Source organism: Mesocricetus auratus, unplaced genomic scaffold, assembly GCF_017639785.1.
Source record: "Mesocricetus auratus isolate SY011 unplaced genomic scaffold, BCM_Maur_2.0 Super-Scaffold_100006, whole genome shotgun sequence".
Taxonomy (NCBI): domain Eukaryota; kingdom Metazoa; phylum Chordata; class Mammalia; order Rodentia; family Cricetidae; genus Mesocricetus; species Mesocricetus auratus.
Window position 1 is genome coordinate 27,891,588 of NW_024429190.1, and position 14,504 is coordinate 27,906,091.

Below are 14,504 nucleotides of genomic sequence, written 5' to 3' on the forward strand. Positions count from 1 at the left end.
ATATAGTATTTCTTAAGAATTCCTGGGTTATACCCACTCATGTTGCAAGGGCTACAACTGGCCATCCTGCAGAATATCACTCTAAAACCTCCCAATGGTATGACCATTAAGCATTTAATACAAATGCATTTAACTGTTTTTCAAATATTCAAAGAATTTAAGTCACCTGACTGTCTTTTCTTATATGTAAGTCTACATTTAGGAATGCTGACCCATCAGAGCGGACTTATTTTTTTTACATTTTTTTTCATTTAACTGAAAAACAAGTTCAGAGATTAAGTGGAAAGTGAGAGAGTAGGCCAGCTGCCACAAGCAATGGTCATTTTAAACCTCCCACACATACACTCATGAATTTTCTCAAATTCAAAGACTGTTGAGTGTGCTGTATGACATGAGGTTAGGATTGCAGCCTGAAATTTTTTCCATATTTTAAATTTGGACATATAAGCAATCATCCAACTCCTCTTGTTCCTTAGTATTCAATTTCATAAAATCACCAATAGTTATTTGGGTTTGATGTGTTTATTAGGCAAATCAGATTTGAAAGACATTTTAAACCAGTAAAATTCTAGGAAACTATAGTGTTATGTTACTCGTTATGTTATTCAGTGATTTACTCATAAAAGTTGTCTATGAATAAATGGCTTACAAAGGAGACAGAGTAGTAGAATATGAGATAAATTTCAATATCATAATATATTAATGGATTATTTAAACATGTATATGATTATTCTATTATGAATTAATAAGATATGGAACTTTCAATTGAAAAACAAGAAAATATACAAGAAATCATTAAATGAACATACTACAAAACAATGGTTTATAAATAAGAGAACAACTTGAAAGTGTTGTGATAATTTCTCAGAGAGCTCTGGAAGAAAATGCATTTTTATAAAACGCATATTATGTGTTGGTGATGGGAGTAAACTGAAAAAGAATGTAATGGAGTTTCCGTTTGTTTTGTGTGTGTAAGAAATCTATCCCTGATATACAAACAGTCTTCGTGTGCCTATAGCACAAAGAGGGATGCTCTCTCAGCCTGGACTCTTAGGGGAGTGCCTGGACCCTACCCAGAGTAAAATGACAGACTCTGATATCCCCTATGTGGAAGGATTTGGCAATAGGGTGGGAGGGAGGGGGGGAAGGGGAGTGCGGGAGGAGGGGAGGGAGAGGGAACTGGGATTGACATGTAAAACAAGCTATTTAAAATTAAAAAGAAAAAAGAAATGGAATGTGGAAGGGTTTTTTATTTGTTTGTTTTTTGTTTTTGTTATTTTTTTTCATGAAGTTCCACAGTGATAAGACACAAGGGATCTACAGGTGGGAAGTGCTGACTGACAACTTCCACACAGTCAGCTTTGGAAATTTATGTTTCCATGGAAGAAAGGAAGCACAAGGGACAGTGTAGACCTGAATGGTAACACTAAAATAAGAGAAAAACTCCTATTCTCTTCATCTTCCATGAACTGATACAAAGGAAGAGGGCAAACTTGAATTTTGTAATTTGTCAGAGTGTTTAATCAGCTTAAATAGCTGAAAGAGACTTCAGAGTTAAAAGATATTTCAGATCCTACTTGCAAAAATCATTCTCATTTCATGGGGCAGGTTTAGTTTTTCTCTTTCAAATAGAGGCAACATATCTTCTAATTTTTAAGTATAAAATTTAATTTACATTATTATTAAACTACTAGCCACAGTCTATGATGAATCAGCAGCATACCATTGATGGTGATATTGGCATTCAGTGGGACAGCAGACAACAGTATTTTGTCATGTTTGTTGTGCCTATGTGTTCATTCCTCAGTAGGTTGTCCTTCATGGCGTCCCAAACACAGCTGCACAATTACTCACAGGTTAAAAGTAGAAAAGGAAGGTAGAGCAACAGGCATCTGTGCCGACCAGAGCCAAGAACACGCTTCCGGGGGCGTTTTTTGCAGTGCCACCCTGCCCTAGTCTTGCAAATTTTTCAGATCTGTCACTTCTGCTGAGCCTGATGCAAAGCGCTTCCCATTCCTACAGGATTTCTGGTGACAGCACTTGATTTACTCTTGAGGTCTGCCTAAATATCCTGACAATATAAAATTGATGCTGTGGAAATGTTGCAAATTAGTACACTTTATTTCCCTTACTCTAGGCAAACCCCATTTAAACTATCTTAGAAAGATGAACATTCATCTTGGTCTTAAGCATCTCAGGGGAAAACTTACAGTGACTTTTTGGCTATCTCTCTATTTCACAGCTAGATTAAAATACTTTTTGTATTTATTCCAGAACCTCTTTCTACCCTGTACCCACCCACAAGGCCACAACTTGTACCAGTTTATTTTGTCTTGACATTTTAGGCAGTCAGATATTAGGAAAACAAAATTGTATTTCAGTATCAACAAAATAATTGCATTTCTAACAGCTTTCAGCAGTAGTATTAGTGGGATTTCCATATGTGGTATTAAATTCACAAACTATGAACTATAGATACCCTGTTATTACCAAAGGATGATTCTTCAGAGATAACCAGTGCTTACAGAAGCTTTGCTTAGAGTCTTTGTATGTATAATTATAGATTAATGCTGAAGTGGTGAAGTTTTGCTGCTCCTTAATCAAATCTTGAAAGAAAACCTGACAGTATACATCCTATTTTTTTCAAATACCTAGTTAGATATTTCCGCTTAAGTGTATCCTCTTCAAGACTATGAATATTCATTTTTTTCTGATATTATTTTTGATCCCTGTGAGTTTCCGTTTGCAACATGTGCTTTATGAGTTCAGATATGTCTTAAGCATCCATTCCTTTATAAGGAAATAAATCCCCAATTGTATTTACCCTGGAACTTAAAAAATAGCAGTATTAAATCAAAAACTTAAGAATTAAACAAGTTGTAATCGTTCATATCAAAAACTCATAAAATTGTTTTACTCTCTTTATAGATATGGGCATGAATATCGAAAATAACTGAATGTCTGTAAAAATTACTTCAGGTACTGTGTAAGGGAAACTACACACCTGCTTTTTTCTTCCTTCTTTCTGTTATTTATCTTCAAGATGAACTCCGTCATTTTCATCCTACACTCCTCCCTGTCTATTTCCTCTTTCTGTTTGCTTTCACTTTTCCAATCACAATTACCCCACAGCTATGAATTTTATTCTCTTTTTCTAAATAACAGCTTTCCTTAGGGAAAAATGAACTGTGTTTTTATGGGTACTGAAGAAAACATTAATATAATTTCATATGCATTAATCTATAGACAAATGTGTAATTTATAGGATGATTCAGCATGGCTTTCTTAAAGCAATTCGTGGTATCATTTAGATAATAAATATGCATGACCATGACATTTTGGGAATAATCCAATTTGTGATGTATTTTTGTTGACAATAAGGGAATTTGACAAACAAGAAAGGGAATTAATCTATTCTTGCAAATCCACATGCATTATTTAGAAATTACATTGTTTATTGGATTGCTGTCATATTTCGTTTTTATGTTCCACTATGTTTTATTTTATTCTTACCAATTAATCCACTTCAACCAATGAAATGCAATCATTTTCTACTTTATTGAGGTTAATAGAGAGCCTGACACATTTCTAAAGCCCAACACCTTTACCAAGTTTAAACTTCTTTCCTGGTGTCTTTCATCTTTATTTACACAATCCACAATCAACAGTATTCCATATAGTATAGAACAAATACATAACTCTAACAGGGAAGAATGCATGAGTTCCTCTAAAGTGCAACAGATTCCATTACCTCTGTCATAAGTTCTAACTTCAAAATATCCTCTTATTCAATTTTCAAGCTTGCTTTATTTATAATTTTTCTTAAAACTAAAATCTTTTATTATCTATCAAATGAAAACTAGCTTCTCATACCCAGCTTCCTCTAGTGGATATCATTGGGTGTGAGGCAAGAAGTACTGTGAAGAAGAAACCATTTCTTAATTCATTTTTATATTATTTTATATTAAAACTCAGTGGAATTCAATAGATCATGAAACCTTCTGAGCTACCTATAGTTATAGTTCTTCAAGCAAATGATAGCAAGCAATAAGTTTCAAGAGAGTCATCCTTCACAAGCATGATGACACATACAGAATACAAGTTATTTTAGTGAAAAGGAAGCTCTGAGGCCAGGGTACAGGATGGACAGGTGCCAGTCTGGAAAGCATGGACACTATCCATGGTCCTGCAGTCTTGTTCTTTTTCTCTCTCAGAGTATCAGAATTGGTACTGTCCCAACAACTGTGATGAGGCAACCACCCATCAAAACTCTTTCCAGTTTAGCATATTTTGATATCCACTGTGCTTGAGACAACTGTCCTTCAGTAATAGACTTTCTTCTGTGACTCTATAATAAATGCAGTGTATCTTCAAAAAAACCTCCAAAACAAAACAAAACGATGCAAACAAAACACTGGAAAGGATGACTGATTTTGAACACCAATTAACCAACTCATAAAACAAAAGCCAGTATGGATACTGTGGTTGCCTTTTCACTCAACAAAATTGACATTAAGTTTTCTTATGTCTCCAATGTGGGTCAGAGCACATTTTTACCTATGAACTGTTACAACAACCTCCTAATTGATTTTGACCTCTAAGCTATAGTCTTATTAGATAATTTTAACAAAGATACTAGATTATTACATAGTTTTTTGTGATGCACTGAATTCTCCTCCTCATAACCAGGTTCAATATTCTTTTTTATGACAATATTTTTAATTACAAGGAGAATTATTACATAGCAAGCCAATTACCAAATTATAGCATTTATATATATTTATGATGTTTATTACACAAACTATAGAAACCTGAGATAAAGTACAATTTTATCTTAATGGTATTTTAAATGAAAGACAATATTTTGTATTAATTCAAACTATGTGTTTTTTGATTTCTCTGACTATTACACAATTTTTTTGGTGTTTCGAGACAGAGTTTCTCTGTGTTGTTTTGGAGGCTGTTCTGGAACTCGCTCCGTTTACCAGGCTGGCCTCAAACTCACAGAGATCCGCCTGCTTCTGCCTTCTGAACTTTTACACAAATTTATACATTTTAATTAAAAGTTTGAAAGGTATTTGTTTGAAAGGTATAGTTTGTTTGTATTTTTTCTCTTCCTTTTTTTATTTAAGTAAGAAATAAGCTTGTTTCACATGTCAATCCCAGCCCCCTATCCCTCCCCTCCTCCTTTTATTTAATGTCATGTTGTATTTGTTAAAAATGCTAAAGTCAAAGTACATGAACAAAGTAGAACCTTGCTCTAATTCTGTAATCTATAACAAGACAGGATTTTCACTATGTTATGACTTCCTGCTTTGAAACACTGCTTCAGTACAGAAGCTCTGTGCTCAAGCCCAAATATCTCAGGTCCTGAAAGCAATCCTTAACACTATAGTGCCTCTCCTCATTTTTTTTTTTTTGTTTGTCATGGAGCTGTTCATTCATCTATAGGGAAAATTCATCCTGACTAGCTAGGTTCTGTGCTCTCTCTCTCTCTCTCTCTCTCTCTCTCTCTCTCTCTCTCTCTCTCTCTCTCTCTCTCTCTCTCTCTCTCCCTCTCTCTCTCTCTGTGCGTGTGTGTGTGAGTGTGTGTGTGTATGTGTGTGTGTGTGTGTGTGTGTGTGTGTGTGTGTGTGATATGACCATTTGATATGTTATAAACTGAAAACTGAATCCAGGGCTTAATGTGTGCTAGACAAACATTCTACTACTGAGCCGCATCTTAGACATACAAAGAGATATATTTTTCTACACTAGTTTAAAATCCTCTGCCTGGAGGAATCACAGACTTTTCTGTATTTTACACTACTTTAAATTGTTCCCATCCATTTATCTAAACTTCACCTGAAACGGTGAAATATTGTAAATTTGCTTCCTCCGATCTTGGATACTGTGTGGGGACTTTGGGAATATATCAGTCTCAATTACAATCAAAAGTGAATGCAAAATTTGATACTTACTGTTATATAAGTTCTCACACTTTTGAGTCTTATTAGTCTATCTGTGTAATTCAGGTGCTGGCAATATTTACCTTCTCAATTTACTGTGAAGGATAATGAGATTGTATTCAGTCAGTATGTAACATGTGGTGAGGTCAGTAAATGCAGGTATTTATTGTAATCAGTCTTAGTTTCAAACAGTTTTGGTTAAATTTTCTAGAAATGCCAGGACCCAAATATCCCTCTGGCTGTTTTTCTTCTATTTTCTGTTACAAAACTTTTCTTTTAATATGCAGGATATTTTCTTTTCCTTCGCTCAAATGGCAAATGTGGTGTACATTTGTAATACAGAGTATTCTAGTGAAATTTATGGTTACTTGTTAGTGAGATACATAACGCATTACCTGAAAGACAGTAAAAGAATTAAATCTAAGATAATGTAAACTTCTGAAATTGTTAGGATAGATTCTCACTTTATCATGAATTGCCCCAAACAAGGTCCCTGCTGGTGAGCTTGTTCTGAGAGATGCACGGTTGTTTAAATTAATATTTAGGGTATTTATTGATATAGTCCAACTTGTGATATTTTTGTATATTATCATTTGAATTAAAATTGGTTTAAATAACAGTTGTCATGGGGTTTGAATATTTACATTTATACATAGACTTTAATTTCACCCTTAAAAAAGATACTATACCCATATTAAAAGGCTTTCCTCTCCTTTTTTTCCCCATACTTCACTTTAAAAAAATCAGGTTTCTTTACAATGTGAAATGTTCTTTATTTTGATTCATTTTAAATTGTATAAAATTTTAAAGTCTTTTATTTTATAGCAGCGATATAAGCAACAAATCATTTTTAGCTCCTGAAATTATAAATGTAACACATTCGGGCATTGTTTGATCACACATTATTATGGATTTTAATGTTCTGTAATATTTCACAGTTAACTATTTTTTAAATATTCTAGCTCTTGTGAAAAAACTGATTAGTAATTGAATATTATTTATTGGATGCTAAAAAAATACATCTTTAATATGGATAGTGATCCAGTCATTTAAAATTAACATTGTGAAGCAAGGTTTATATATAAGATTAAAATACAGTATGGCAGCTACATGTTAAAGTAAGGAAATAGGAACTATTTTAAGAAAACTTAAACAGGACATAATACAGTATCTCCAGCTGTATTGTGTTTAACGTTCTGTCTTTATTATATCTACTACAGACTTAAAGTTAGAAGCATTATATATTGATTCCACTAATTACACTCAGGGACGGTTTATTGTGAAATAAGACCAGATAAGCTTCATATATTCCCGGTGTGAGGCAGAGTATGTTTCTCGGTGTACAACTCTGTTGGCAAATGGTGTGTTCTGAGACTATAGCCACCCAAGCTTGTAACCATCAATATGGGAAGCATCAGGCTTCCTGGGTATCAGTGGCTCTTTGTTGCCACTGAAAAGAGAATCATAGGACATAATACTCAACGAGAAGAGTATGAAAATGATGATTCCTTTCAACCTCTCTATTTCCATGAAATCATGCAGTGCTTGGAAAAACAAAACCACAGATAAGAACATTGTTATAGAGGCTACAGAGATTTCCCACTGGAACAGAAGCAAAGTGAAGGTTACAAAATGGAAATTATAAGACACAGACACCCATGACAACCCAGGCTGACTGAGAGCTAAGAAAATATAACTACAGTAATGATCGTTCTTCAAATAAATAATAAAAAATCTCTACTTGTAAAAGTAGCTCGTGTACAATGAAAGCATCAGACAAATTTGCCTACTCTCCCTAATGTTCTTCTTATTTGAAGACTTTAAAGACTAAACTTTTGGATGACTAATTAACTGGAATTTTAGAAAGTTATTAAAAGGGTGTCTGAATTCCTTAATTCCTAACAATTCTATGTTGCAATTGAAAACCACATGTAAGGAAAATCAGCCTTAACTAAATGCAAGATGAGAGCCTTTTTTGTTTACAGAGACACAAGCAACCAGGGCGTGCAGCGCACTTCAGAGGCATAAAGAGCAAGGGAACCAAGGTGCTGGAAGAGTATAGAAAACCCAAAATAAATTATGATGCTGCACTGTTTTGAAATTGTTTGTTTTGAACCCTGTAGACAAATGGAGTTCTGCACACATGCTTCATGTGTGAGCAATCATGAAAGCATAAGGGTTTCTGTAGCCACTCCACTAAATATCACAAAATTCACAATTGATGAAGAAATTATTCACCAATTTGCTTTTTCTTATTTTTTTCTTACTCAGAACTCCATTAATTATTTTCATTGTTAGGAAACTTGTGGTCTGATATTGGCAACTTTCATAAAACTTTAAGAAAACTCATGTCCTGTGAAACTCAGCACTCCTAATATTTTTACCATAGTGTTTTTGTTTCCTTTTAAACTGTTGAGGACAACATGTAACCAGACATGATACCAAAAAGGAGTTAAATTGCTTAAGTTTCCAGCAATAGTACAGATTCTGGCCTAAGCAACAGGATGGGTCTTTTAGTCATTTTGAACAAGATTCGCCTGAGTGCTTTCTGGCATGTGCCAGATTTCTCTTTGTGCATTGTATGCATGATTTAGAAGAAGCTGTGTCAGCACTGATTTATACATTGACAGCTAAGGATAATAAGATATGGGCAAACATACAGCTCACCCTTTTACAGATTAACCTGGAGACTGCATTAGGCAAATTTGATAGCATTAAAAGATTTTGCCAATTTGTCTGGAAACAATTTCTCTTTTGTAGCATGTCAAGGGTATCACTTCATGCCACTGTACTAATTTAAATGGCTTTGATAAATTGTTCAAGAGGTTAGAGAATGGTAGTGTAGATGTATATTTAGCACTTTAAAATAAAAAGGCTATTAACTTAATTGTTAAATGAATTTAATCTTTAAAAATCAAAAGTGCTCAAGGATCTGAGTGTTTTCTTGGAACCACGGCAGCCATATTATATCATGAGGCTTTAAACGTCTTCCTGGAAAATGAAATTATACTTCTGCATTACTTCCTAATAAGTGGGAAAAGCTTTCAACTATTATAGTAGCAGGGGTCTTGGGTAGTATTGGGGGAAACCTTAGGTTTGTAAATGCAATAGAATTCTTTCTTTCCCAGGAGGGACCTGTTTTTTTATTGTCCTGTATGTGATGTCAGGTAATATTGTCTATTATTGTGTCCCCTGGAGACTTGTTTTAAAATAAGATGTATCATTCATGAGATGTCCCCTATATACATACTTTATAAGTAAGTGATCTAAAGAGGCCTCTCTGAAAGTCATCCGATGAAATCAGCGTACCTCTATTCAATAGTCCTGTGAGAGCACTAGCAATTTTATTAAATGTTCAAACAGTTCGTTGAGAGTGCTCCTCAAATATGAGACAGTCCTCATGGTGAATTCTGGACTCGAAACAATGACTAGATACATTTATTTGATGATTTTAATCTCACTTCTGTACATCCACATTCCCAGAGCAATCACGGAGGGCTAACATTTCATTTCTATATCAAGTGAAGCATTAAAATACATTTTCTTTACTGGAACAATAATGTCTCTAAGCATCAAGACGCCAGTGTCAGAGCCACTTCTTGGAAATAGGAGTGGAGTGTAGATGGTACTCAGTTCTTTTTTTTTTTCCAAGAAAGTCAATTACTTTTCTTTGTATTATTGAAACTCATACAAGACATTCATCCCTACCACAGTTTCCCCTCCCTCTACTGCCCCACCTTTCTTCTCCCCCAGATTAAAGTAAATTTAATATGAACATTAAGATTTTTATTTTCAAACACACACATCAGAAAAAGATAAAAAAAAATAAGCAACGTTGAGACATCGGTTTTATTCCTTCTATCATTGAATTTTGTGTTCAGCACTAAAAACGCTGAAAAAGAGTCTTTTGTTTGAATGATATATTATTGAGTGGTCTGAAATAACAGGTAAAACTATTTTCATTCTCTATATGCTATTGTGATGAAATACTTACAGTTGGTGATCTTTATTTTGGGGAACTAAAATTAGCATCTTAAAGAAAACTACTTGAAAGTTTCATTTAACTTTTAATGGATTCATTTCTTATTGTTGAACAAATCGTTTTTCTTCAGGAATCACATTCTGAAAGTCTCTTTACTCAAAACATTCTATAATAACATTGAAGAGCATGTGTGTGTGGTGATAAATACAAATTTGGAGAGTGGTAAAGTCTGTTTATGATGACAACCAGCTTTCTATGTGTGTTCGTGGTTGGGAAGGCTGGGGAGATGTGCAGCATCCTTTCTTGTTTCCAGTTTGTCCTCTGGAAAGGAAACTGGTTTTAAAAGATGGAAAGCCAAAAGTAGTCTTACTCCTTCTTGCCAAGGATAGTGAAATTAACATGCAGCTGGGCTTCTCTGATAAATGGATTCTGTTAGGTCACTGAGGGGGTGCATGTGACATTAAGTGATTTACAGCCCTTTACCTTAATGAAATTGTTTCAGCGAGATGACGCTGAAAGCTCTTAATGGATAGCTTTTCTTGATGTAATGAAATTGCATTCCTATGGCATTTAATATAAGGTGCAGTTATTATTTACTGGAGCTTTCCAAGGGCTGCTATTTGCACAGACAGTTCGGGAACAAAAAGAGATCTCAGTAGCTGCACAGAGAGGGCAGGATAGCTTGTGACATTCCTGAGCAGATGAGTGTGTGTGAGGAAGCATTTCAGGAAGTGTGAGCTGAGCTTCAGTGCTCCTTCTGAGGTCCTTAGGTCTCCTACGTCCTGCTTCTGTTCCTCTCTGTTACATAGAATCTTTTAATCCATTTAACAGGCAACTGGATTACAACCAGATCAGCTGCATTGAAGATGGGGCATTCAGAGCGCTGAGAGATCTAGAAGTACTGTGAGTATTGCTTATTTCTCTAACTCTTTTCCATGGAAGCATTGTTTCTAGAGAGGGATAATGTGATGACTTAGTTACTGTCTAATAGTGTCAAAATGTTCTCCTAACAATGGCAACAAAATACTCCTTTAAAAACTCGTGAATGCACAGAAGAGTCAAGATGTATGTGGGCCAAACCATGAAAATGTCTCTATGTAATACGTATTCTGTATTTAAGCTGCGCACTTGAAATATCTGGTTTTTATAAAATATCCTCATAGAATTTTCAAAGTTCTCAAATTTCTGAATATTAAGATAAAAATCCAAAATAAGCCTATTTACTGACAAATTTTGTGGTTAGTGTGCGATGGAAGGGTGTTCTTATTTAATCATGCATTTTTTATGACAGCACAAGTCAACTTCATTTTGTATGTTTATTTTGAATTTGAGTGCCTAATTTGAATGAACCATGCATGAGACACATTTCAGAGACATCACTAATATTCTCCTTCAGTAAAAAGATATTTCCAGGCTTTAGTTCCATTCATAACAGAGTTACATATCTGATGTGCTGAATGAGAAGGTATTTTTACTTTCTCATCAAATTGATGAAAGTTATACATACAGGAGTTATCAAATCCACCCTCCACAAATGTGGGGCGGTTAAGTTTTTGAGCCACGGAAATGAAAAATATTCTGAAGATGAATTATCTTTCAGATGAGATAACTTATTTTAATAATATTTCAGTGTGATTTTTAATTTTATTACAAGTTAAAGAGAAGTTTCTACCTGCACCTTGATCTGAGTTAAAGTTTTAAAAGAGTTGATAAAAATCACAAATGTTATTCAGGTAAATTGTTCTGTACATGGAAGCCATTTCTATTGCTGTTGAAAACATCCTTTTTCCGTTGGAAGGACAGTCAAAGTGTGTACATACACTTTAGTTTAAAGCCACTTTTTATCCTGTGTACCAGTGACTGTGTTGGGGGCGAGGAGTGGGGTAGGTGAGGGAATGCACCAGAGGAGAGCAAGTGTCAGTCCCACAGACTGGAACATTGCACCTGTATATAGAATAACTATGATTTATTTGAATCAGAAAGATTTTGGAAATACAGTCACCTTGAATATTGTTATTTTCATCTTAGTAAAATTTCTAAAGAATGACCTTTGTGGGAGCTATTACCATACAAATATAATAAAACTTTAAACATTGGAATATTGTCATTTTTGTCTTAACAAAATGTCTAAAGTGTGACCTCTGTGTGAACCATTACTATGCAACATGATAAAGAATGATAATTCACGAAATTAGATAAAACTCTAAAACATTAGAATGAGGCTCCCAATTTTATATCATAGAGAATCATGATGATTAGATCCTACTTACAAATGGAAGTAATTAAAATAATTCATTAAAAGAAAATGTTTGTGTGTTTTTAAAATATTTAAATGTTTTGCGGTTAAATTTTGTGATGTCATGAAGGTAATGCATATACATTTTGAAAGATAATATGTTTAATACATTTTAAACAATCTTTCCATAATTGGGTTGACAAAGGAAAACAGTATAAAACTTTGAGAAGATGGAATTACCAAGTAAACCTGTACTAAGCAGTGTTCCCTTAAAGAGTGACAGAATCTATTCTACAGGATCTTATCTTCTGACTTCATGCAAAAAATGGAAGAAGACCAACTTAAGCTTCATATGTGATTTCAGATTCTAGGTTTTTAGTTTGCATTTTATCTTTATTTCACTAGTATTTTTGACTGTCTGACACTATTGAGGACAAATGAGAATACAGTGTCGTCAGTAAGATCGCTGACCAAATGTCTAGATAAGGAATTATTTTTTAACAGAGATTTACTAAAGTCTGAGATGCCAAGAAAATGTCAGGGTAGGTGAGAGGAGAGTCAGTTTATTGCTCAAGGTAAAAGCTGTGTTCCTGTGGAATTCTTGTTGATAGCATACAAAATTAACTATGTACTTTTACTATAAAGTAACAGTCTCAACAATTTTGAAATCTAAGTTTGATTTTCTTCTTCCTAGGAAGCTATACACAGAAATGGAATGAAATTGCTAGTTTTACATTCTTCTGCATACAGAATAGGCATAAGTTAATTAAATGGTAAGATAGTGAGTCATGTCCATTAAGCAGCAGACTTTCTGCCAAATCCTACTCTTGTTTGGTACTAAGGAGCAAGAACAACTAAAATATCATCAAATTCTAACATGTACTTCATCATTTCAAAAATAACCTTTTGTATTTTTACACTGAGACCTTTTCAATAAAGCATATTCTGGTTAAAACAAAAAGAGTGAACTTAAAATTTGAATTACTTTATATGCAAGAGAAAGTGTTCATAAAAGATATCCCCAAATCATATCTCAGTATGCCGTGTACCTTCAAAATTTTATTTGAGTAAGCCTAAATTTTGAGAGTGGGGAAAGATGTCAATTGAAATCAAGTTCCTTTGAAAACACACAACTGTAGATGAGAACTAGACTAACAAAAGATACCTAAAGTTGGTAAGAGGAAGGGGTTTTTGGGGTTGTTTGTTCATTTTGTGAAACAGTCTGGAGGGGACATAAAAGTGAGGGGTCTACAGTTTGTCGAAGGAGAGTATGAGTGATTTGTGAAAGCAGAAGTGGTTCGTTGACTGGGAAATTGAGAGAACGCCGAGGAATCCACCCATGCAGAAGAGACATGTGGATGGTGTTTGAGCCTCAGGAACAGTTTGCCCCAGGAATTTTTATACTGACTGCTCTGTGGAGGTGAGAAAAGGAGAATAAATGAAATGAGCAGACAAAGAGATGGAGTGGGCAAGAAAAGCAGACAAGAAGAGACAGGAATCTCAGGTGTGGAATCTGTAGGCACACTTGAACTTTTTTCCCTAATCTGAGCACCTATTGTTTTCTCTAATCTCCTTGGTGAAGGCTGTATTAAAATATCTTCAATAAAGCCTCCAATTCTGAAAGATATACAAGCAAACAAACAAGCAAGCAAACAAACAAACAAAAACCAAAAATGGACTGACCGTGGAGGACAGTATGCTCTTTACTAAACCAGAAATGATATTCGCCATTGTCATACCGAATGTTCAATTGTTTGTTCCTCTGGTACTATGTAAGATGGCCAAACAATATGACTCTCCCAGAAATCTTGAAATGGGAATTTTTAGAACAATCTACTACCTATTCTTTAAAATACTAGTAATTAATCTATTTCATTTTGTTAATCAACTGTGTTAGAACTAGAAAGAGTACATTTACAAAACTTCTTTTGGCAGGCCATCAATGGTTGTTTTTGATAGCTATATATGGTATTTTCTGGGGATCAGGAATTGGTTACATCAGCTATGGAATTAAGACACCAAATTACTCTCCTTTCTACCCAGGTTTGAACTGTATTCACAGATAAAATAACTAACCTCATGAGTTAAAAGTCATATAGAGAGAATACAGAATTTATGAGTATCTATAAAGCATTGAATCCACTTCCTCATGTTGTCTAAAGTCTATCATTTACTTATGCTCAGGCAACATGAACTTCTTTTGAAATGCTATTACAATATATCTGATGTTTGAAGTAAAATTAAAAAGGAATTCTTTTTCAAATAACTCTCATCTCAATCTTCAAATTAATAATAACTAATTAAATAGATATTAAGTGTATTAAGAGAGACAAAGATC

General features: G+C 34.2%; 1 protein-coding gene and 1 long non-coding RNA gene across 5 annotated transcripts in view; one reads left to right on the forward strand and one right to left on the reverse strand.

The window, feature by feature from the left end:
- Nucleotides 1-14,504, forward strand: part of Slit2 (slit guidance ligand 2) — a 313,096-nt gene that overhangs the window by 180,657 nt on the left and 117,935 nt on the right. For all 4 annotated transcript variants that reach the window (XM_040747061.1, XM_040747063.1, XM_040747062.1 and 1 more), the window contains exon 6: nucleotides 10,762-10,833. In XM_040747061.1, the coding sequence (XP_040602995.1) occupies nucleotides 10,762-10,833 (72 nt within the window). The remainder of the gene's footprint in view (nucleotides 1-10,761; nucleotides 10,834-14,504) is intronic.
- LOC121140817 overlaps nucleotides 1-14,504 on the reverse strand; it is a 44,850-nt gene that overhangs the window by 21,158 nt on the left and 9,188 nt on the right. The gene's annotated exons all lie outside the window — the stretch shown is intronic.